Source organism: Labeo rohita, chromosome 9 (genome assembly GCF_022985175.1).
Source record: "Labeo rohita strain BAU-BD-2019 chromosome 9, IGBB_LRoh.1.0, whole genome shotgun sequence".
Classification (NCBI taxonomy): Eukaryota; Metazoa; Chordata; class Actinopteri; order Cypriniformes; family Cyprinidae; genus Labeo; species Labeo rohita.
Genome location: NC_066877.1, coordinates 21,030,811 through 21,057,429, shown reverse-complemented (window position 1 = coordinate 21,057,429; position 26,619 = coordinate 21,030,811). Strand labels below are relative to the sequence as shown.

The 26,619-nt window shown below is 36.4% G+C and overlaps 1 protein-coding gene across 3 annotated transcripts in view; it reads right to left on the bottom strand.

Annotated features, from left to right (window-relative positions):
* The window catches only part of dachd (dachshund d), a 127,064-nt gene that overhangs the window by 30,222 nt on the left and 70,223 nt on the right, over positions 1 to 26,619 (bottom strand). For all 3 annotated transcript variants that reach the window (XM_051118813.1, XM_051118814.1, XM_051118812.1), the window contains exons 3-6: positions 25,548 to 25,709; positions 7,961 to 8,133; positions 7,520 to 7,655; positions 5,484 to 5,618 (exon numbers count right to left, since the gene is read on the bottom strand). In XM_051118813.1, coding sequence (XP_050974770.1) covers positions 5,484 to 5,618; positions 7,520 to 7,655; positions 7,961 to 8,133; positions 25,548 to 25,709 — 606 coding nt within the window. The remainder of the gene's footprint in view (positions 1 to 5,483; positions 5,619 to 7,519; positions 7,656 to 7,960; positions 8,134 to 25,547; positions 25,710 to 26,619) is intronic.

The following is a 26,619-nucleotide window of genomic DNA, read 5'->3' as shown; positions in this document are numbered from 1 at the left end:
ATCAAACATCATAATGTTTATTTTACTGAAAAGGTCCATAGGATTTGTACAATTTCCTGCAGTACGCTAAGTGAAATTAGCCAGATTATTTCTCAAGCGTTACACTCTAAATGAAATAAAGCCTCCGTCCTTGGGGTTTGTGAAGACAATTACATCAGCAAAGCAATCTAATGAGTTTCCATTCTTGCACTGCAAGAACAATATCTAATTCTGCCAGATGCAAAAACACACACACACACACACACACACACACAGTAGATTTCCCCGCTCTCTTTACATCTATTAAATTTAATGTCAGGAAACTTGAAAAATCCAAGATCTTACAACGTTAGTTCATCTGCAAGTTACAATACACAAATGCAATGTTACATGCAATCAGACTAACCATAAAAGAATGAAAGCATGGTCTTTGTACATCACACATCACTTTTTTCTAAAATGATTCACTTTTTTCTCTTTGATTTGAGTTTTTAAAAGCAAGAACTTTTATTTTTGTGTCTTTTGATGTTCTTGAGGATGAGGTATTTTATGATGAAATCATATAATGGCTAACACATGCTTCGCCATTCACTGACCAGCTGGCAAATTATCGGAGTGATACTGCGGCTGCCATGCTCCATTATTCATATGACTGCATCTCTGCGCTTGTCTGTTTGGCCAAATCAGATCCGTTTATTCCACACACATTTAATGCTGAATTCAGAGGAGGGGGTGTACGCATCAATCACTCGCATAACCGAAGTCATGATGTACTGTCAATAGAGAGACTCGGTGACGGTACGGCGTTACTTCAAAGTTTCACAATATGCCTGTGATGAGGATGTGGTCATTTGTGAATTTGAATAACATGGTAACCAAGAAAAGGGGAAAGGGTAATAATCATATAGACTTGTCAAATGGAGACATCAAAATTATTTGTAGCAATACTTTTCGATGAGAAGCGATGCTTTATGTAAACTTCACTGAAAGAGACTAAATGATTTTGTGATCAGACATGAAGCAATTTGAAGTGTTATTACAAAATGTGGTGCAATGAACTACTGAAAAAGTGCTTGTGCATTTTTACAATATGAACGCCCTTTACACAAATCAAATTTTGCATAACTAAACACATGCCATGGGGCATCAACATTACATTGCCACTCATCAATGTCATCAAAAGTGACTCATCTGTGATGATCAATAATACAGGAATAATTTATGTGAGAGCAGCTCTCATTTGGTAAAAATAAACCTCTACCATTCCTTTGGGCAACAGAAACTGTTTGCAGTTATTATCCCATAAATTACTCTTCTAGTGTTGTTATTGTGCGCTGCTTAGCTACAGCTCCCGCCCATATGTGGATATATTCACGAGCGGCTCCCCCAAGGAGAGGAACCATGTTAAATGTTTGATGTCCAAAATGAGTTTACTGCCAAAGGCTTTAGAGCCTTTCAAATTTCCTTGTTTGTCAACTACCTGCTGTTTCACAAGAGCGAGGCTTGTCAAAAACAATTCTGACAGATTCCCTTTGTGAAGCAATTCAATTAGTCCAGACTTTATAATAAATGTGAGCGAACCGTTCGCTTTTTTGCTTCGCTTCAAGGTGAGGCGCCACTTAAATCTGTCTAAACTTCTACTGCCAGAGAAAGGCTGGCAAAAAATGACAGAGGTAAAGGATACCATACATCAATGATGCATTATTTTACGCAACTTCTTATTTACTCAGAATGATAGCTGTGGTAGTAATAATAACAAGTAACCGTCTTTATGAGTAAATAATTCAACTCAACCGATACTTTAAAAACACTGAATCATTCATTCATGAACAAAACAGGTCACTGTCTTTAGCCGGACGGTAGTTGTTTCTCATGTGATCATCTGTAAAAATGAATTTACCTCAGTGATAAAACTCTTTATTCACGATGCAGAAGTATGTTATGTGATCTCACGAACCTGGGAACGCGCTGCTCATGTGGCCAGTCACATGATTGTCTGCAGTAAATAAAATGTATTTTATTTAGAAACGTGTTCTAATTAGTGTGTAAAATGTATTAAAATATTACTTACTATGCAATTTTTTTTTCTTATTATTCCAAGCATATTTTATAATATGTGACCCTGGACCACAAAACTTGTCATACGGGTCAATTTATTGAAATTGAGATTTATACATAATGAATAAATAAGCTTTCCATTGATGTATGCTTTGTTAGGATAGGACAATATTTGGCCAAGATACAACTATTTGAAAATCTGGAATCTGAGGGTGCAAAAAAATCTAAATATTGAGAAAATCCCCTTTAAATTCATCCAAATGAAGTTCCTAACAATGCATATTACTAATCAAAAATTATGTTTTGATATATTTACAGTAGGAAATTTACAAAATATCTTCATGGAACGTGATCTTAATATCCTAATATCCTTAACATCCTAATGATTTTTGGCATCAATAATTTTGACCCATACAGTGTATTTTTGGCTATTGCTCCAAATATACCCATGCTACTTAAGACTGGTTTTGTGGTCCAGGGTCACATATATAATCCTATTTATTGATTTAAATCTTCTATTTAAAAACAGGAAAATAGACATGCCTGTTGTATAATTACACATGATACTGTTATGCATATAATTGTATATAATACATATATTTTTTAAATTCTATTGCATACCTGTTGCTGCCATAATACTGACCCATTTCAAATATTTACATGCTTTTCTTCACCTTCTTATTTTTGTTCTTAACAGCTTGTTGTGGTAAAGCAGTTATGAAATATTGTTTTTATAAATAAGCAGCATTTCAGCATTAAATATGCATGCAAATTACAGTGAATTGCAACAGTTACTGTATTCGGCAGTGGTCAAAAATGGATTAAACAGTGAATTTTGAATTGATTTCTTCTCGTAAACTCAGCAATTAAATTACTATACAGCATTGGTGTTTGTCAAAAAATTCAGCAATTCAGGGATTTTTATGTGGGTGGTGAGAGAAAAACACCAACATTCTGCAATAAATTCACAGACTAACCCCTGTAAATGCTGAAAATAGCTTATGACAGCATAAGAAACAACTACTGTCCAAAAAGGGCTTTTGAGTGCATTACTGAATCATTCACTATATTGATTCGTTCAAAAACACATTCATTTATTAACAAAAGAAGTGAATGAGTCATTGAATCATTTACTCGATATTGCATCATTTATAGGAACAAACAAAACAAGTAAGTGAGTCATTGAATCATTTGCTCAATATTGCATCATTTATAGCAATAATGTGTCTGAAATGGAAGCCACTTAATATTAACCTTTTGTTAAATGTTGTGCGAGTCATTTAATCATGTACTCAAACACCAGTACTTTTAGGAACTATTGTAAGGCAATATTGTGTCTAAAATACAAGCTATTTAATATTAATATCCTGTTTACTGAACTGTGGTATTGAAGAAATATCACACCCGTGATTGTGAAGTGATTACCTAAATGCACAAGACACAAAGACTGTCCTGAATGCATCTGCTACAGTTAGCCTGCTTGGATACAGGTGATGTCAACACCTCAAACTTAATATTTCGAACTGAAGCGAAAGTGCACGGAGTGGCATTAATTTAATGCTCTGCCACGACCATAAAGATCAAACAAGTGGAGAAATATCATTAAACCATTGGAATGTAATCTTATTTGTCTAAACAAACTGATCCAATGAACAACCCTAATTAAAAAGGCTGCCATAAACAAAAGCAGGCCAAGCCAGACGGGCCCCTCCTCTTTAACAATGGGGCACATTTATTTTATTAATCTAATGCATCATGTATCATATCATTACAGTTCAATATATCTATCATTAATTTTATTCCCTTCACTTAAGGCTTTTATTGGGATTACTTTGGTTATTAGTTGGTCTAATGTATTGGTTACCTCCAGATCCGGCGCTACGATCTCTCTCATCTCGCGGCATAAACCTGTGCGTGTTATTCAAATTGCCTCATTTATTATGATAGCTTCCTCATGTAAATTGTGCTGACTGCTCGCCCTTGCACAGTCCTCATTAGACTAATGAAAACCTTCAAACGAAAAAACTAAACAACCTGCCAAATAAAGGTCTGAGGTTATTATGAAAATTACAACTCTGGGAGCCAGGAGAAGCTCTGTTCATTAATTCATGCTCAGCAAATTGGTAACTAATTTAGTTGCACTCCTCTGCATTAATGGATTATTTTATAAAAATGTTTTCCACAGCCCGAGACCTTTGCCGCACACGTTAGAGAGCTTTGGATTCTAATCAAGAGGAGTGACATATTAAGCATGCCAACCGTCTGAATGATAATGCAGCGGCAATGCAAATAGACAATGTGGATTTTCACTCGGTCGGAGAGAATCAGGACCAATCTAACTCAATTGATATCTAAAGGGGCTGGTGGAATCGTGGCATGCTGGGGGATTAGACGGATCCATCTTCACGTCTCTATGGGGCAACAACAGGAAAAAATGTTCTGCCAAATCACACGTGTTGTGATAATGTTATCGTAAACAGGCCGAGATGTCAACGCTGTCAATTCAGACGTGCAGTACGCAACCATTTACAAGAAACGTGAGATCGGGACTGAACAAAACACATTGACAGCACACACCAATCCCCCTAAGACCCACACAAACACCTCATCTCCACCCCCCCACCCATCACACCTAAGGTCTGACCTGTAAATTCATATAATCATGCTAATTACTTTGATTCACAGGCTTGCTCGGTCTATGGGAGAGTCCTACACAGCGCCTCCTCTCCGGGCAGATCCAGCAGGGGACGTGCAGCCCAGTGATTTCCACCGTGGTTTTAATGTCATTATCACCCTCTCCAACACTTCCCCAGCCCTGCCTTCCGCCTGGAGAGAATTCTCAAATCTATTATTTGCTTCAATTTGTGTTTAATGCAAAGTGTGTGAAAGGACACTTCATTTTTTCTTTGCCAGGCCAAAGTAAATAGTCAAAAGTATAGACATTTGTCAAATGTTAAGCTTTCTTCAACTTTATACTCAAAAGCTGGAGGTTTTGATAGATTGGTTTGGATAAATTTCAGTTTTAGTTCAGTTAAATAGACACTCCATATGTGTTTACTCAATTATTTCTGTTCAGACCTTTGTGAGATTGTTCTGTAATAAGTGAAATATTGTTACAGTTTAAAATAAAATTCAAATTTGAATATATTTTAAATGTAATTAAAGCTGAATTTTCAGCATTATTACTCCAGTCTCCAGGGTCACATGATCCTTCAGAAATCCTTCTAATAAGCTGGTGTTCAATAAACAATTCTTATTAATATCAATGTTGAAAACAGTTGTGCTGCTTAATATTTTTGTGGAAGTATGGAACATAATTTATTTGTTACTTTTGGATATTTGAATGCATTCTTGCCTGTACTGATTGAAATTATTAATTCCTTTTCTCAATTTAAAAAAAAAAAAACAATAGTGTTATTTGTTGGTTTAATGTACTGAACTCTGACCTTTCTCCAGGTGCATTCTCTTGGCCTCGTGGCCGATGTCGTGAGTTGCAAGATCGCCCTCTTTAGGCCCGGGTAGAATGCTGGGAGACAGGCCTAGTAACGCCTGGTTCATCGACAGTCCGTTCTGATGCACAGCTTTGAGAGAACACAGAGATACATTATTCCCATCTCCACACACTCTCAATTGACATCGCAAAACACCTCGAGTGATAAATAATGATTCTAGCTGAAAAGAGCCCTCGTCGTCCAGTGGCTAGAGAAGGTGAATACGTCCTTCGCTTTCAACTGTTTGTGACTTGTGGTATACCTCATCTCCAAATCAATGCGCCAGTCAATCAAAATCACATTTGCCACTCTGCCTGGCGCGTGCAATTCTCAGTGCAATTCTCTATAACATCTGAGATGAGGCGACAGAACTTCAGCAAAAGAAAAAAAAACTGTCTGTTTATAAATAAATGCCTCTTTAAAAAAAAACAGAGACCACTAGTAAAAATATTGTTTAAGAACATTTCTTCAATACTAATTATATTATTAGCATAATAATAATTTGTGTAAAAATGTAATTAAAAAGGCAAAAAAGTAAACAGTTCTCTTACTAATTAAACAATGGGGTTTGCTTCAATGACAATTGTATCAGAGCTGCATAAACTTTACAAGTTTGTAAATGTTCTTATGATTTTGTCGCTTAGAATTATTTTTTTGAAAAAAGGCCCAAAATGTAAACAGCTTACAAAAGAAACATCTTATAATGTAAATAAGTTCACAGAATAAGATTATGTGAATAACTCAGTTTTGACAAAAATGTCAGATACAATCTTATATTTCCAAGGTGACAATTTGATATGATCCAAAGAGAAGCTTTAATGTAACAACTGTTCACATTATCAGTGTCACAAATTTAATTTGACTCGTGGCTTAGAAATTGAGCATAGTCTTATTAAAGGGATAGTTCAAATGAAAATTCTGTCCTTAATTACTTACCCTCATGTCGCTCCAAAGCTGTAAGATCTGCGTTCATATTCGGAATACAAATCAAGATATTTTTGATAAAAAACGAGAGCTTTCTGATCCTGCACAGACAGCAATGCAACTAACACGTTCAAGGCCCAGAAAGGTAGTAAAGACATAATTAAAATAGTCAACAGTGATTCAGCCTTAATTTTATGAAGCTACGTGAAAACTTATTGAGCGCAAAGAAAACAAAAATAACAACTTTATTCATGCATGCATGAATGTCGTGGTAGTCTCATGAACGCATGTTGAAGAAATTGTTGAATAAAGTCATTTTTATTTTCTTTGCGCACAAAAAGTGTTCTCGTAGCTTCATAACATTAAGGCTGAACAACTGATGTCATATGGACTATTTTAACAATGTCCTCACTACCTTTCTGAGCCCTGAATGTAGTTGCGTGCTTTCTATGCAGGGTCAGAAAGCTCTCGGATTTCATCAAAAATATCTTAATTTGTAAATAAAGGCCTTATGGGTTTGGAATGACATGAGGGTGAGTAATTAATGGCAAAATTTTCATTTCGTTTTCACTATTCCTTTAAATAAGCCTAAACGTCTTATTTATTTTACATCATTTTTAACGTTCAGACCTCAAATAAGCTTTGAATTAAAATAAACAGTTCCTCATATGACACTGCTCCCAGAATAACATCATAAAACATGGTAGCATACTTCAGAGATGACGAGAAACATACATACAGGCTCTCTTAAGTGATTAAGGACATTGTTTTCATTTTATGACACAGCTAATGATGAAAACATCTGAGGTCTGTCTTTGCACAACATGAGCCAGATCGAAACGTAAAGATTAAAAAAAGATAGCTAATATCTCTTTGCCATCTGTTGAAAACAACAGAAAGCGGGGAGGGACGCACATGTGCTACGCTCTTAACAAGAGGCATTTTTTAGTGCGGTATTTAGTAGCTCTTGAGCGCGTGTGCGCCGATGTGCGGAGACGCTGGAAGAGACGAGGGAGAGAAATTGAGAGACAAAGAGAGTGGGAGAGAGATTTATGAGGTGAACATACGCATTCTGTCGGAGGAGCTCTCCGTGTGCGCGGGAGAGCTGGAGACGCTGCTGCTGCGCTGGGATGAGGGACGGCTCCCCGGCCTCCTGCCGTCTTCCAGAGAGGGGGCAGGGGAGGGACTGTCGGGGACCCGTTCCTGCACAGCCAACAGGAAAAACAAACACAGCCGGGGCGGCCATTACATGACACACTCTTTTCAGCAACACACTTCCACGGACACACAAGCGTCCGTGCTTTTCTTTTCTTTTTTTTTGTGAGACACCCCCCCCACCACCCCGTCCTTTGCATCCTTGCTTTCTTTCCCAGGCTATTGTCTGACAGTCTACTCCCTGCAATGCCGTACGAAAGCACGGATCACGCACCACCCAGCCCCCTCCACCTTCCCTCAATGGCTGATGAGAGATGTGCACGACAGAATGAGAGAACGGCGCCGTGGGTTACCTTAATCACTGATGTCACCATTCGGGATGGGGCACTCTGTCCCTGTGCTGCGGCGGCCATATTGGCGATGGTGCTGAGGTGGTTCATCTGACTCATCGCCATGGTGACGGATGCGGGAGGCAGGCTGACAGGGATCAGGGGGTGGGGCATCATCATAAACGGCAGTTCCAAGCCTGAAGATGAGAGAGGAGAGTAGCTGATTAATTAATCATTTCTGGCATTAAGTTGTGTGCAAATGGAAGACGCTTGTGTGTGACAAAAAAGAAAGCGGAGTGCTGAAGAAGAGAGGAAGATTTAAAGGAGAAACGCTATGAATTATTCACACGTGACCTATTGTGCGAGCGCCGAGTAAATATTCATTAAATAATAATCGTCACATTAGATACTGTATTATACTAAAGCTACCGACGACTATAAAAAAAATAAATAACTGCAGCATTTTGGAGCCATTACGGTCATTAGAAACATAAATATTCACTTTCACTGTTAATAATACATATCGCTGTTAATAATATATGGCATTACGGTGATTACAGTCATAATAACCTAATAATTGTGAAATTTAAGCTAATCTTTATTATGTTGGGAAAAGGAAAAATTATGGAAATATTTCACCATTAATAGTAAATGCATTCAAAATATCTGAGGAAAAATAAGGCAAACATGAAAGGCATTAGTTAAAATGAGCAAAAACGAGCCAATTAAAACTAAGTGTGTATCATGAGATGCCTACAAGCTAATTACGAGTATTTGTGCCAGAAACTCCATTACTTGTAGAACAGAGCGCATTTATAACGTCATTTTCAAGTCCTTGATAGCTACATGGGATTGAAATCATTAAGACACAAAGTATTTCAAACCCAGAGAACATGTGAATGCACTGCTAAACTCATATATATATATATATAACTAAGGCAAACTGTGCTACATTCTTAGACAGTGATTAAATGGGTAGAAAGGAAGCTGTCCCGCTTTTTCAAAGGACATATGCACACAAATAAGGTCACAGCCTGGTGTGTGTCCCTGAACTAAAGACCCACTCACTCCCACTCCTGACTTTGAACTAAAGGATCAAAAGTAACCGAGAGAAATTTTGGTCTCGGGCGGTCAAAGGCAGCACTCGAGCGCTTGAAAGACAACTTGAGTGTTCGCGGTGGATCCGATCGAGCGGGCGGGCGGGCGGCCCCTGCTCCGTCCCACACTTCCCCTTTATCGCCTGACTCAAGGTAACGGGAGACGCAGAGGGATAATCCAGCGAGTTGTTTTTGTGCGAAATATCAGTGGCCAAGGGCTGTGAGAGAGAAAAATCAAACTAAAAAAGAAAAACCCTTCAGTGTCACCGCTCCTTGGAGAAGCACTGTACATTTCCATAAGAAAGATGACCAGCAGATACAGAGGGAAAACACATTCCCCGACATTAAAAAGGAGGCGGAGATTAAAAGAACGAGAGGCCAAGCAGCACCTTGTAAAGGCGTCTCTCTCCTCGAGTGCCGAGTCTGAATCAATTACCGCTCGCAGGACCGGACTCAATTAAAACCTGCCACGGCGCCAGCGTGTGATTGCAGGATACTTACAGCGCCACGTCGAAACAAATTGAGAGAGGCATTCATGCACGTATCTACCTTTCAGAGCTTTCGAGAGCCGGATTGAGTGCCGGCGCGCCTTTGTGATTCGCTCAAGAAGATCTGACTGGATTTCAGGAAATCAACATTTACAAGAGAGGGGAGAAACGTATTAAAGTCTGATATGACTTTGCTTTTGTCATTTAAATAGGCGTCCTTTATCAGCCCGCCGGTGAATGATGTCTGTTGTGTTGACCGACTTCCACAAAGCAGAACTCTCTGCGTGTGTGAACGACTGCGGGCTTACAGTAGCAGACTGCTCTCAGGGGCCTAATCTCTCTCCCTCGCTCTCCCCGTCCCACCTCCTTTCATGTTTCGCCATCCTTAAGTGATGTTTCAGCCATAATGGCCTATTGAAAAGCGTAAGAAAACATGATACAAGCTAAAAGAGGTCCACCAAGGCTTTTCAGACACACTGAAAGGCGATGAACTGTGGATGTCTAGAATCCAGATGTCTGATGAAACAGTCGCATTGTTCATCAGCTATTTTTTTCCGTCTTTTGTAGTTTTCAACAAATTTCTCTCAAAACAAAACCCCTTTGGACACTGTCAAGGCCACTTTACTAAAGGAATGAACTTACCTTATTAATAAAGATTTTTATTTCTTAAAGACAGCTTTTTCTGTTGCGTTGCAGATTATTGATTAAATCACAAAAAGATAAAAAAAAAATCAATGAAAATATAAGACACCTGAGCAACTAATTCATATTTTTTGTAATTTATTTCTTTTAATTCAAACTTTGGCTAGATTAGATAAATATAAATGTCTATAAATTCTAGTTCAGAGTTTCAAGAGGTGTAACCATTAAGCAAACTTATTTTAGGCAACATATTCTGATTACTTCTTAGATTACTTTTAGACTACCTTTTTTTTAAATTAAACTTGTTTTAAACTTACCAATAAGCATACCATATTGATATAAAAAAGCAATGAGAAAAAAAGAAAAATTAGGAAGAATCAACAGATTAGGGATAATTTACTGCTATTGTGTGAATAATATGTACTCGTGTAATCCATAAAAATTAACTGTAATCTGGTTATCATTTTAAATGTAATATACTCTATGTAGTTACAACTACTTAATTTTTGGAATCTGATTATGTAATCCAGATTACATGTAACCAGTTACTACCCAGTAGTTACTATATTACTATTACTACTATATTACTATTATATTACTACTGTGTAAATATAGTGTATTGTGTGTGTGTGTGTGTGTATGTATATGTATATATATATATATATATACTGCATTTATTTGATCCAACGTACAGCAAAAAGAGTAAAACTATGACATATTTTTACTGTTTAAAATAACTGCTTTCTATTTGAATATATTTTAAAATGTAATTTATTCCTGTGATCAAAGCTACATTTTCAGCATCATTACACCAGTCTTCAGTGCCACATGATCATTCAAAAATGAGTAAACATTTATTATTATTATCAATGTTCAAAACATTGATTGAGTACATTTTTTCATTTAAAAGCATGGAGTCATTTTTTTTTTCTGTTTCATTTTCTATTTCAGATAAATGCTGTTCATCTGACCCTTCTATCTATCAAAGAAACCTAAATAAATTCTACTCAGCTGTTTTCAACATAATAATAATAATAAATGTTTTTGAGCAGCAAATCAGAATATTAGAATAATTTCTGAAAGATCATGTGACTGCAGTAATGATGCTTTGAAGATGCCTAGAATTGATCTTTGAAATCACAGAAATGAATTACATTTTAAAATATATTCAAATAGAAAAGTGTTACTTTAAATAGTAAAAATATTTCAAAATGTTACTGTTTTTGCTGTACTTTGAATCAAATCAATACAGGCTTGGTGAGCAGAACCACCTGAACTACGGATAAAAACTTTTTTGATCAAGAATGTGATGTTCATGTCATTGTCTGTATAAATGTAATTTTTGATATTTTTGTAATTTTTCAAATAAGATCCAGATAATTTGTTTTTTTGTTTTTTTTTTAAGAGTGTCATGTCATTCCCTACTCTTTTTGAATCTATTCAGCTTACAAGAGGGATAAACTGCTGCAATTTGCATGAATTAGGACATGAGATATTATTGTCAAACAGATGAACTTTGATTCCAGTAGTCCTTAAAAAGAGCCAGACTGAAGCAGCCATTGTCTGGTGAAAGCTGGCCTTCTGAGCGCTAGCAGCCTGCATTATCCTGTGAGGGAGGAAGCTTTCCCTTGACAAAAATTAAACCAGCTCCTACTTGGCACTTTATTATCTCTTCAACTGAGTGATTTATTGTTTGTGGAATGAAAGCAAAAGAGGAGGAAAATTACATTTTCAGCAGAGCCTGGGCCCGTTCTGCCTCTACTCCTCTGTCCTGGAAGAGCTCACGACAAACAATAATGTCAGCTGTAATTGATCTGAGGTCGCCGGTTAGCCCTCCAGTAAAAGCCCACTATTTAAGCGACAATCCGCCCTGCCTGCTCCTCAGATGCTGTCTAATGAAGCTGTCCATCTCTGCTATTTACCTTCTCTTAAATGGAAGAGGAAAGATGTACTGTATGAAGCCGAGCCAGGGAAGATTTGCTTTCCTCCCGTGAAATAGGACCTGCAGATGCCGTTGGAATGTGTAATTGGCTGCCGGAGTCGGAGACGGGGGTTCCAGCGCTAATTAAATGACTTGTTTCTGGCCTATCCATCTTTGTTTGCGAGCACAACGCGACGGAGCAGTATGTTGTAAATGCTCTTATCTAAACAGACGTTCTTTTGCTCGTCCCTTTGATTTGAGAGCCAAAATCTCACGCCTTTTGAAGTAGCTGTTGAATCGGGATAACAATTTAAATTGTTTTTCATGCGGCGTTTCAGAATGGCAGATTGTTATTTTTTGCGATGCCCATCGTTATAAAGAGGTCTCGCCGGTTGCCGTAAACAATAATCGATTTTTAAACACCTGTCAAGGATTTTCGCCACAGGTTTCTCATTTGAAATAACTAATCGCGCTACATTTTAATTGCAAACATAATACAGGCCACTCTTGCTGTTACAAAGAACCTTCAACCATAAAAAGGCAGCGCTCCATCTGTGTGGAGAAGGTGTTATTGGAAATAAAAGCACAGGTCCTTCGTAAACAGACACGAGACTGCTTCTCTGGTAAGGGTATAGATTGTTTTCTTTTTCCCAGATGGCATAGCCAGTCAAGGCTGTTAAACGCTGTAACTCATTAAGGCCCGTTAGAGGAAGGTATTTCACTTTGAAGTAGCCACCCACGGTCTTTCTGTGTCATTGAGAAAAACTTTAAAGTCTTTTCTTCCTGTTTATAATCTCAATGCTAATCATAAAAAAATAACATCTTGAATTTGTTAATATCCCCCCAAAAAATGATAATAAAAAAGAAACAGACCTGTACACTATCACCGACAATCACGCAGCGCTGAAAACACCCCCAGACGCTTGGGTATTTGTTGCAGGCGATATTTGAAGCCACAAGAACAGAGAAACTGCATCCCTGTGTAAAATAGGCATTTACTATGCTCACTCTGAAGTGAGAGTGCTTAATAAAAAACAGAGGGTAAAGAAAAACATCTATTACACACTTGTGAGTATAAAAAATAATGGCAACAAAACATCCCTGGTTTGATGAGGTAGCATAATTACGCAGACCCGCAACCCCCCACAACCATCAAAGCAAACATGTGGTAGGGATTATGGAGGAGACAGACAGCATTGTTTTATTATTTATTTATTTATTTATTATTCTTCCTCCAGGAGGATAAAGGCCCAGCAGCAGTTCTTGGCATATGGTGGAGTGCATCACTATTTGTTACGTTGTGTATGACGAAAACAAAACAATATGACGCATTTTATTTTATTTTATTTTTTTTTTATTTTTTTTTTTTCATTTTATTTTATTTATTTAAAAAATGATAGAAGCCAAATGAAATGGCAAAAAAATAAAATAAAATAAAATAAAAAAAAAATTTCATTTGGCCTCTATACTCTTGGAGGCGAGTATATTATTTACCAGATATTTGTAAGATGCAGACATTTAGATTTTGCTTGTGTTAGAAAAAAAAAAAATAATAAAATAAAATAAAATAAAATAAAATAAAATAAAATAAAATAAAATAAAATAAAATAAAATTAAAATAAAATAAAATAAAATTTCTGGTGAGCGCCACAGTTTTGTCTCACATAACACTGTAACTTGATCTGGTTAACGCAATTACCAACATGGTATGAGATGCCCGGACACAGGCTTCTGGACATTACTGAAAGCGCACCCCATTTTGATTTGAATTGGTTTCGGCTTAAATGTGTCCCGTATCATTCTCCATAAACTACTGCTGGTTTAGGGAAAGCAGAAGGGAGCGGACATTACCAGCAGATGTTTCCACTGAGGGTACAATATATTCAAGTCCAATCAATACCTTCCCGCCCCCCTCCCTGAGGAACTGTGACACCCAGGCAGAGCAGAGGGAGGTGGGGGGGGATCATTTCCATCAGATACCGAGCAAAGGGTCCCGTTTAAAAAGATTGCTTTCGGTCAATGGCAGGCAGTTGTCATTTGACTCGGACTCTGAAATGAAATGTATCGAACGGCGTTATCAATCACAAAGTGCAGGGGTCCATGGGAAGGCTTTCCAGTGGATAAGACAGCCTCTTGCATCATCTGTTCTAATTACAAAATTAGCATCACGTTGCAGAGGCTGCATCTTTGCGTGATTCTGAAATTCCTTGTGAAAGGAGATTTGTTATGTTTGTCATACCACTTTGGTCTTATTGAATGTGCTTAAAGGGATAGTTCGGCCAAAAATGGAAATGATGTCATTATTTACTCACCCTCATGTGTTTCAAACCTGTGTGACTTCTTTTTTCTTCTGAGAAAAATGTGTGTGTGTGTGGGTGTGTGCGTAATGCACACAATAAAAATCAATGGGGTTTTGTTTTGTTTTAGAACCAACACTCATTATAAATGAAAAAATAACCTTTTGTGTTTGACAAAAGAAAGTCAGTTTAACAGGTTTGGATCAGGGTTATTATAGTTAACTAAAACTAAAGCTGACACTAAAATTAAAGCAATTAAAAAAGCATTTTTGTTACTTAAAATAAAATTAAGTTTAACTTAATGCTGCAACTACTACTGAAGTTCTCAAATAACTAAAACTAAAATAAAAATGAATAAAAAATTGTATAGACGTAGAAAAAATAAAATTGAAATGAAAACTAAAATTTGAATGAAAACAAAATCTAAAAATAAAAATTGATTCACTGGATTGGATCTACATGAGCGTAATTGATTAATTAATTTTCATTTTTGAGTAAACCCTTAAAAAAATCATTTTTCAAGTCATCCAATTAAAAAAACTGAGATTATTATCACACTAGTTTCAATACAATTATTATTTTATTTATAAACATAAAACTGTTTATATTTTAGACAAATAAATAAAAAACATACTATATATCTATATTTTTTTGAAAGAGAGAGAGAGGGAGAGAGAGAACTAAACTACAAGTCAAAAGTTTTTGAACAGTAAGATTTTTATTATTTTTTTAAAGAATTCTCTTCTGCTTACAAAGCCTGCAATTATTTGATCCAAAGAACAGCAAAAACAGTACAATTTTGAAAGATTTTTACTATTTAAAATAACTGTTTTATATTTGAATATATTTTGAAATGTAATTTTTTCCTGTGATTTTAAAACTGAAATTTTTGCATCAACACATGATCCTTCAGAAATCATTCTAATATTCTGATGTGTTGCTCAAAAAACAATTGTAGAATTTCTTTCCCCCAAAAAAAAAGAAAAAAAAAACAGAAAATAAAAAATTACACTGACACTGAAGCTTTTGAATAGTATAGTGCATAATGTTACAAAAGCTTTTTATTTCAGATAAATGCTGATCTTTGGATCTTTCTATTCATTGAAGAATCTTGAAAAAATGTACTGAACTGTTTTAAATATTGATAATAATAATTTTAAAATGTTTCTTGAACAGCTGAAGAATCTGAAGGATCATGTGACACTGAAGACTGGATTAATGAAGCTGAACATTTTGCTTTGATAACAGAAATAAATTACGTTTTAAAATATATTCAAAGTAGAAAGTAGTTATTTGAATAGTAAAAATATTTCACAATATTACTGCTTTTGCTGTATTTTGGATCAAATATATACAGGCTTGGTAAGCAGAAGAGAATTCTTTGAAAAACATCAAAAAACTAACTTTTTTTTCACGTAAAAAAACATGCTTCACATCTCTTTAAATTACTTTTCTAGCATTATATTGTCTCTTTTTTTTGCACTCATATTTCCTCTGGGCCACAAAGAAAAGTTGAGTTGCACAGATTGCTGTGTTTGTCCATGTACTACACGGGCTAAATGCGGACTACTTTCTGCAACTTGAGGCGGCGGGATGATTTGTTCTGGCAGGAAGCCTGACCCAGAGCAGGATCGCTTGTCTGGTTTGGGTTAATGGGGCTCCAGGCGTGATTGATACCCATGAGTGATAATGGCCGCGCCTTCATTTCTCATGTTCTAATTGCTGCAATGTTATTATCACTGCAATAATCATGGCAATATTCCGATCGCACCACATCCTCTCTGTCATCACAAGGCGCGGCGGTTCCGCGTCACGCGCCGGTTTGTTTCTCTCCCGTAATTGAGTGCAGTGAGGTGACCTATCGGAGGAATATTCCAAGCAGTCAAAGCGCACGCATCTTTCACATTATGGACCGCAGAGGCTTATCGTGTGTGAAAGGTTGAATGTCATTTATTACATGTATCGCATTTACACCATGTGACATTGTCTTTTCAAATTGCGCAGATCTCTTCATCCCTATCTTTGGCTCCAAAGGTCACTCAATTCCACTTATAAATGCAACCTGACAGAGATTAGTAAAGAGGGACGGGCAACGCACCACGTCTCACAACCGAATCAAACGGCTCCAAATTAATTCATCCAATTAATGAAGAACGAGCTTTAATGTTGATGAGGCTCGACAAGTAAACCGGTTACTTGTTTATTTCATTTAGTCTGCGGCCACACGAATATCTGCGTGAACGCGTACCACGCTCTCTGCAGTATACCGTGGAGCTGTGCTGCTTTTCGGAGATGATAGAGCATGATACGGATCATTACAGAAATAATGTTTAATCAATTCCCATTTTGTAATCTGTTTCTGCAGTTGTAGGCATTTGTGTACACCAGCGCTTTGCACATTTTTACACCCGACTCCCCCCTCTTCCAAAATCATGCATATTCAATTTTATGCTGATGCTTAACTGTCGATGCAACCGGAATTAAAACAAGCAATTCGACTTCATTAAAAAAGTAAGTGATTATCGAGTTATCTTTTTGAAATTCTATTAAAATGTGTGACGCTCTCCACTTATCTGTCACCTGCTTCCCAGGAGCACAACACACTAATAGAGGCACTCAGAAACGAATGCCCAGGAGAGGCCGCGTGTCTCTCTAAACTCAGCCCCGGTTCTCATCGCGGTCTCAGAGCTATTACTAATGCTTCCTGCCTTCTCGTGAAGAGCCCTGCTGATGTTTAAGACGAGACAAAACAGCATTCAACAGCGTAAGCTGACACAGGTGAGGCGGTTTTGAAGAAACTGGCTATCTGTGTTGATAAATGCCTATGGTGGGACTCAGTCAGTGAGTAATAAGGAATGAATCATTGCCCTGATTTCTGCTGGTGCCACTCAGATGTGGCTAGGAAGTGTTTTTACCATTTAGCCTCAGGCTGGTTTTTCACTCAGCAGACTTCTGGGCAATATATCACATTTTCATACTATATTTGTGGTGATTTAGTTTAAGCAACATCGTGAATATGAGCTTACTGAAGACATACTGTCTATTAACTAGATATGAATGAATTTCCCTGAAACAGTTCAAATGGTTCACTTTGATTCACTGATTAAAACCTCTGAAGTAGTAGTACGCATATTCATATTAAAGCCTTCATTTGAGTTATGATTTGCTGAGATTTATTTGCATCATCACTCAAATGTCAAAAGTTTTGGAACCCACTGACACTTTATACAGACAAAAAAAAGAGGAAACTATTTTCAAAAATGATAATCTTTTATGTTTGACAGAAGAAAGTCATTAATTAAAACCATTAAAATAAATTTTTGTTGCTTAAAATAAATTAAACATTAACTGAAATAAACAAAATACATATAATTTATCATTTTTATTTAGTTCAACTTGATTCTACAACTACTACTAAAGTAATTATAAATTTATAAATTTATAAAAATTTAATAGACATACAAAAACCTACTAAAATCTAAATTGTAACTAAAATTGAAATGAAAACAGAACATAAAAATGTTTTAATTGATGAATTGATTCAAAATATTAATAAAAACTATAACAGTATGTCAATGACACAAAAATAGCACTGGTTTGGATTTACATGAGGGTAAATGATGAATTAATTTTCATTTTTAATAATCCTTAAAAAATATTTTTTAGGTCTTCCAATAAAAAAGAAAAAATGGGATCTCATTAATTTCACAATAGTTTCTTCAATGATAAAAAAAGATTATTATTTGAAGAGTTTATTTGCAAAAACAGGTACGTTTTTTTCCCCCCAAAATTATGTTTTATTATGTCATCATGTTTTTATTGTGTTTTATTGTGTTAGTTGCCTGTATTTTTATAGTTATTTTTACTTAATCAAAATAACCCAACTGCAGTTTGATTGAAATGAACTGGAATGCACAATGAAAAAACATGATTTTTGAAAATGATTAAAAACAGAGTTATAACTGTTTTTGCAGATTAACTCTATATTTATTTTATAACAAAAACTTGAATTGATGAATTTATTAAAATACAATACTAAAATATCAAATGTATGGAAGAACATGAGGATGAATGATAAATTAATTTTAATTTTTAGGTGAACTAACACTATTTTTACTATTCTATAAACAAACTGACTATATGGTATTCAGACGCTTTACAAAATTAAATATATAACATTGTATACATGTCAATTTTGATGTTAATTAATATGTAAAATGAAATTTAATATAAATTAAATATATCATGTGTTCATTCGGTGTAAAACAGTGTGGAAAACATGCCTCAATTTTTTTTCTTTTAAAAAAAATATTCAGTGCAATTTTACTTGTTGGATTAAACACTTCGGCAAACATAACTGTTATTTTGGAAAAATCAATCAATAATAGGAATCAATTAAAAAAATTTCTATATCACAGAAAACATCATCAATTTATGTTGATTAAAGAAATATTTAACCAAATTTCATCCAAAATAGAGATCAGTTATAACTACATCCACCTGGCTTAGGCCTGAGAAAAGAGGAAAAAAGCGAAAGTCAGACAGACAGACACGATTAAACTGAAAACTTTCTTCTGTTTGCCGTTGTCGTGCCACGTTTAGCAGTGCGAGGCGGCCAGATTGAAAAACAAAGCGCAACCCTTGTTGGATTTGTCCTTCCACAGTGTGGGATTTATTATTAGAAAGGACATAAACAGACTAATTAAATCACAGCAGTCGAGGCTGAGATGACAGCTGGTGCTGTGTGTGACCAAACAGATCCCTATCAAAGAGCAGGAGGCATGGCTCACTCAATCCGTCCTCTATGGGGAGCTATTTTAAGAGGCCCGGCATTGAGCACGAACGCTTTATGCTAAATGAGGGCTCGACGTACAAGCCGGCTGATTATAAAGACGCGACGCGGGCCCGATGCATGATGGATGTGCCTGCTATAAAGACAATGGGTTTAGGGTCTATGTTTTTTGATAGGTGTTGAGGAAATGTGACAGCGCTCATCAGACAGATATCTCAGCGTACCGACTTCCTCGGTGTCAGTTAAAAGCGTCGTCGAGCGCTTGGCGCAGCGATGCATTGAATTCGTGACGAGATCGCTCTTGACAGTGTAACAAGTACAATAAGAGGCATGAGTTTTACAGTTATTAATGTGTTTGCAAGCTTATCCATATGGTTAAGTGCATAATAGGAGAGATTTCGACTACTTCGGAGACCGTTCGCTCCCCTCTGAAGGGATCTCAAGCATCGAAAAAAGGGTAATTCAACCACAAATTAATACGTTTCGAGTAATTATTACAAGATTTGAAACACCACCGGTTGATTGGCTGCACATCTGAAAGCACCGATGAGAAGAAAATATGGTTTTAACAAGTCAATAATGGCAAGCGCAATGAAAACAACTTAATCAATGGCACTGCAACGTTTGCAAACAAGAGCTTGAATTATAACACCAATAATTGATTCCCCACCTCCCCGCTGTTTTTTTCTCTCCCTCCCGTGATGTCATTTCCAATCGATTCCTTCCTGTGTACAATGATGAGAAGTTTCCCGAGTTTGTTTTTTCGCTCTGACTCTTGCACCCGCTCCACCAATGGAAATTTGCAAGCTGCACCAGCAGCTTAACCAAAAAGGATTAACTCCCATATCCAACCGAGAACACAGATAATGCTCGGTAATTGGTAAAAAATGAAGATGAATGGGACAGCAAGATAAGGACCAATTAGCTCCTCCACGCTTACAGCTGCGGTCTCTCCACAGATCCATCTCTTGAGTGCTGGCCTCCTCTGCCAGAAGAAGCCTGGCGGAATTAGCGGCCTGACCTCATCGATGGTGGGAGGCCCACCCATCATCTCCCCCCCTTCACTTTTAATTCTGTCCCTAACATAGACACCTGTCACCAGCCCTGACGCGACAGGCTCGCGCTCCCCACGTGCCCAAAACGCTAAACGCCAGGTCTGGGCCAGGTCTGAACTCGCAGAAACCCACACAAACGCGCACATACGTGCCTGAAAGTTTGTCGCTTATTTCATTATGGCAGCATCATCTGGTTGGTGATACACACAATTCCCCCATCTAATTACGGAGAGGATTTAAGGTCCATTAACACTGCCGTGGCAAGGAATCAGATGCAAAATGGCACCCAGTGGCCACCAAGAGAGAGATTCTTTTCACCTCCTTCCATTTCTTAACCTGAAAGCGTGAGTCACAAGAAAGGAAAGAAAGACTTAAAAATGAATAAATACCCCAACAATTCATCTTGCTGAAAAGGGCAGGTGTTGGTTTTGGTTCAGGTCGATTCAATGCGAGGGAATGGATCTTTGTTTGTTTGTCTTCCCGGCGCATGTTTTGCTTGGTTTGTGATCTGTAATTGTGCCGTTTCCTGTGAGTCAATGGAACAATCCGCATTGTAAGAGAAGGGAACCCCCACCTCCTTTAAAAAAAAAAAAAGCTGGGGAAGAATCAAAAGGGAAGGGAGCGCTAAGCTTAATCACGTCCTCTCTCGCTCTGGGTGTTTGGCTATTTGGCTCCAACTTAAACTGGCTGACTGTTTTTCTCTCTGTTTTTGTAATTAATAATAGTGATTCAAGCCGCTGAGAGTGATTGAGTTGAATATTTAATGCAGAAGAAACATTAGCCCATCCAATTTGCATCAACACCAACAAGTCCAGAGGAGGGTACAATGTCCTTCACACACTCGCTATCAACACTTCAGACTAAATCTGTTCTGGACTATACTGTGAATGCATATCAGAATATATGTATGTCAAAAAGATTCACATTTAAAGGGAAAAAAAGACACTACACCCTACACTGGAGAAAAAAAAAGACTTACATTTCACAAATAATTACAAATACAATTACAAATTACAAATACAAAAACAAGATTTTCAAGTAGAAAGATTAAAGTAGCATTTTCTAATAAAATGTATTTTAATAATCTGGTAACACTTTACAATAAGGTTCATTAGTTAACATTATTTAACTACATTAGTTACTTCTACAGCATTTATTAATCTTAATTAATATTAATTTCAGCATTTACTAATGTGTTATTAAAATCACAGTTAATACACTGTGAACTAACATGAACAAACAATAAAGAACTGTATTTTTACTAACAATGACAAAGATTAATAAATAGTGTAATAAATGTATTGTTCATTGTCCGTTCATGTTAGTTAATACATTAAATAATGTTAACAAATGACACATTGTAAAGTTTTATTTAACTTTGAAAAAAAAAAAAAAAAAAAAATATATATATATATATATATATATATTTTTTTTTTTTTTTTTTTTTAGTTTAGAAACCCCACTGAATGCCCATTCAACCATTCCAACACTCTTTTGCATTACTCACGAAAATGTAATATTGCTGAAAATAAATAAATAAATAAATAGTAATTCTTAACAGTGGTGATATTATTCTTATTCTTATTATGATTAATATTATTATTATTACAGATAATAACACAACACAGACAACATCACCAGTATAATAATAACAACAATAAATAAATAAATAAATGAAGAAATAAATAAACAGTAATTCTTAACAGTGGTTATAATAATAATAATAATAATAATAATAATTATTATTATTATTATTATAGGTGATAACACCACAAAGACAACATCACCAGTATAATAATAATAATAACAATAAATAAATCAATAAATAAACAAACAATCAAACAAATAAATAAATAAATAAATAAATAAATAGTAATTCTTAACAGTGGTGATACTACTACTACTACTACTACTAATTATTATTATTATTATAGGTGATAACACCACACAGACAACATTACCAGTATAATAAATAAATAAATAAATAAATTTATGGCAATGATCATTATTGTTATTGGTGTCTGTTAAAACTCTGTCAGTGACATTTAGAAAAATAATTAGACTTGCATGTAACTTAAGTGTCTCAAAATATAGCCCTCATAGCACAAAAACAGCTGTTTTAATATAGCATCGGCTCACTTCCTGCTCATGACATTGTCCACTCCTGTCTGGAGAGTTAAGCTGAGTTCCTCTGTTCTAAAGTCATCTCTATATCTGTCCAATGATTTCAGACTCCGGACTCCAGCTGCAGAAAGCGCCTATAAGCAGGACATAATAGGCATTCGCAGTCCAAAACCATTAGAGCCAATCACAGTGCTCCGAAAAGCAGAAGTCAGCAGAGCACCGCGGCTAAGAGTTTATTTTCACAGTTGTGTGTTTTCTCTGGCGCTCTTTTAAAACACCCAGATGCGATATCTCTCCGGGTTCTCTGGCGAAATGACCTTTCGGTTTTAATGCCGTAATGATCCGGAGCAGTGAGGGAATTCGCTGGGAGACGGGAATGGAAAACACTGTCTATTTCACTTAAAAACCTAATTTATGTTGCAATTAAAGGCTGAAAGGAGCTTGTTTCTCCCCTCTGGCCGGCTGAATGGAAGCAGCTATATTTCGCCCTCTTATCATGCGGGTGACTCCTATTGGCCACCCCGTCACAGGAGAGTGCTTGATATAAACAAGAGATTGCACTGACATCCAGTAATCAATATTAGGATGGCTTCAGTACCAAACATCATTTGTCTCAGCCGCCGTTCTTTTGACCAAACGAAGCATTAATTTAAATCATAAATCTGGGAGTGATTTAAATCCCGGAATGAGAGGCCCGCCTGCCTTTAATGATTTATTTTCTACATTTCTGCGAGCGAGAGATTTGTCCATACGCGGTGACAGGTCACCTTCAAACGCCAGAGGTAGACTGTTCATCACCATGCAGACTAGCATCTCATCGCTGCGAGTAAATATTAAAGTAAAAGAATCCAATTGATTGTGGATGGGCCGGAGAGGCGTCGCGGCCATATATTTCACTCAGAGCTTCTAATGCCTCTCTAGTTCGGCTCCTCCGCTCACCGCTGGGCTTGGAATTATTATTCTTCGGGGAGTCTGCGTGCTCAAGGTTACAATTTAAATTGTAAAAAGATAAAAACAGTTTCTTATTAGCCCCATTGCCGCAGCCTCGCCTGTTCCGATTCGCATTTATCTTTATTTCGGTGACCTCGCGGCCCCCCGCCGCCGTTCGCTGTCGGATGACCTCAGCTCCACGCGGCTTCCTTTCGATAAATCTGCTTAGAGCGCGCCGTGTTTTGCCAAAACTCCTAGTGTCAAATGCAGCTGGGAAATCCTCGACGCGGGGTGGATATTCACAATGGAAATCACACGCGCACAGTTCAGCTCGGGGATTATGGTAACTGAATCATTTGTAATGGATTTGTGGTTTAATATAACAGTGTAATTTCCACAAAAAATGGCTTTAAGTAATGTTGCAAAGAGAGAGAAAAAAATCGCAATGTATCTGAGAAACGATTAATTGGAGCGGGGGACATTCAAAACCAATTTTCTTCACCAAATTGAATTAGCGGCTCGCTTAATAGCTATTAGCTTTGGGATAAAGTGCTCATGGATGCATTTGATGTGTAGCTAATTTAAAAGTGCATTACCTGCTAATGATGAATTTGGAATCAACCAAACAAACTGACTGCTCAAAAGAAGATTACCCAAAGCTTTTCGGTTTCCTTATAGATTTGGAAGTTTGCAGGTTAAACTGCACTGAGTTCAAGTACATGTTTTAAGAATTCTGCATAGGTAAATAGCAGGAATTGTGTTTCAGATCAGTTTGTTCTTAAAGGGATAGCTCACTCCAAAATGTTGTTCAAAAACTGAATTATAGATTCGGAAGATTGCAGGTTAAACTGCATTTATGTGAGTTAAAGAACACATTTGAAGCATTCTGCATAGTTAAACAGCAGGAATTATGTTCAGTTTCATATCAGCAGATCAGTTTGTTCTTAAAGGGACAGTTCACTCGAATATTGCTTGTATGGATTCATTCAATTCCAGAACTGAATTAACCTTTAAAACCTGACTTTTGAGTTTCCTTATAGATTTGGACGTTTGCAGGTTAAACTGCATTAATGTGAGTTAAAGAACATGTTTTAAGAGCTCTGCATAGTTAAAAAGTAGGAAATATTATGTTTAGTTTTATAACAGTACATCAGTCTATTCTTAAAGGGATAGAATGTTGTTCCAAAACTGAATTAACCTTCAAAAACATGACTTTCTTTTACAGATTAAGATATTTAAAAAATGTCAAAAGTGTCATTTGTGAATGTCAAAGTGAGTGGACGAAATGAGTTAAATTCTTCAAAAAAGAATAAAAAGTAATATAGGTTTGAAATAACATGAATTTTCTTTTTTTTGGGGTGAACTGTCCCTAAGTGTAAAGTCTAAGACCCTGTTAACAGTTTCTGGTCATCTGAGTGAAAAGCACTAAATACAAGTGTAAATAGGGTCCAAAATGCTTATTGAATGCTTGAACTGTCCACCTTATATTTCCTGCAACAGTGGGCGCGGCCATTTGTAAATTTAATTGGTTTGGTTCTGGTGTCGCATCCAGCTATTTTTAGCTGTACAAAACTGTTCTTTTTGCTGCTGAATATTGCAAACTGGTGTGCCTTACCATATTATTTTAATGTATTATCTTAATTATGATCACACTGATGTGTAGTTCAAACTGTTTTACCATTTACTGCATGTTGTTAGCCTTCTCGTTATTGCCATATGGCTAATGAACCGTAAGTCTTGCATATTCACAGAAAACGATGGAATTGAAAAATAAGGTGGATATTGGGAGAAAGTAGAAAACATACAACCTACAGCACATAATACAACACATAATATTTGTATGCTAATCTGTCCCGATGATTCCCTCAAGTGTCACTTGCTTTTAAAACAAGGGTTTTGAAGCTCTGAAAGAAAACAACCTTTTAGTTGAAAATTTAGAAAGTGCATACATATACATGCACAAGGCCTTACTGAAAATCGTTGATACCGTATGTCTGGTATCAACATGCAGTGACAGATCACATAAACCTTTAAAAAAGGTTAAAATTACAACATTTATCAACATTTAGTCATGAAATCAGAGACTCTCCCCTCATAAATCTGATCACAAGTAGAAAGTCAAAGAACACACATTTGATAAGTATGTTACTCTCAGGTGTAAACAGCGATGTGTCTTGCCTGACCACTTGTGATGGATCGCGAGATGTTTGCTAATACCAGGCCTACATGCGGTGTGAGTCATGATGCTGGTGGATGGTGACTCACCCACACTGGAGCTGAGGTCTCCATTCTCAGAGTCGGCCCCGTGCTGGGTGTTGCTACCGTGGTAGCTGCTCATCACCTCCAGTTTGATCTTCTTCACCTTCATGGCCTCTGCGATGGCAGCGTTGGTGGCGGCTGCGGCTGCTGCAGCGGCGGCTGTGAGGCCTACAGTAGGAAGACAGAAAGATGGAGTCACTGCATCACAAAGGTTCAACTAAAATGGGCCTAAAGCCAAGGTTTGGGCAAGAAATGCTTTTAGAATTTTATTTTATTTTATTTTTTTCTAGTAATTTAATCGGGGAAAAGAAACAGTAATGTAAGAGTAACAGATTTCGTGGGGGAAAAAAATTAAAATCATTATTTAATTATTTATTTATTTATTTTTCCATCCGTCCATCCATCCATCCATCCATTGATTGCATAATCATTTGTTAATTTGTCCTACTATCCATCCATGCATCCATCCATCCATCCATCCATCTAACTATCTATCTATCTATCTTAGGATGCTTTAATTTCTGCTTTTAATTTACAATAAAGAAATTTATAATGAAACAAAGAAAGAAAAAAAAAGAAAGAAAGAAAGAGAAAAATAAATATTTCTTGAGCACCAAATCAGCATATTAGAAGATTTCTGAAGGATCATGTGACAAAAAAGAATTAAGTAATGGCTGCTGAAAAAATCAGTTTTGCCATCATGGAAACAAGTTATATTTTATATTAACTATTAATGTTTTCACTGTATTTTTAATGCACCCTTGCTGAAAAAATAAAACAATAACTTAAAAAAAAATACTGAACCCAAACTTTTTGATTGTTATATTATTGTCTAAATAAATAAATAAAAGCTAAAATGGATTGTTTTAAATGTTACAATTTGAATGAACAGATTTGTTAGAAACAAACAAACAAACAAACAAATAAGTAAATTCAGCTGCTTTAGTATTCAGTAGTATCCAGTATCAGTATATTATTTATGTAATCATGCAAAAGAACAATTTCAAACTCATGTTTTTGAGATCGCACATTACTTTGAGTAGTAAAATCTGCTTCTCGCTCCAACTATTTGAAACGG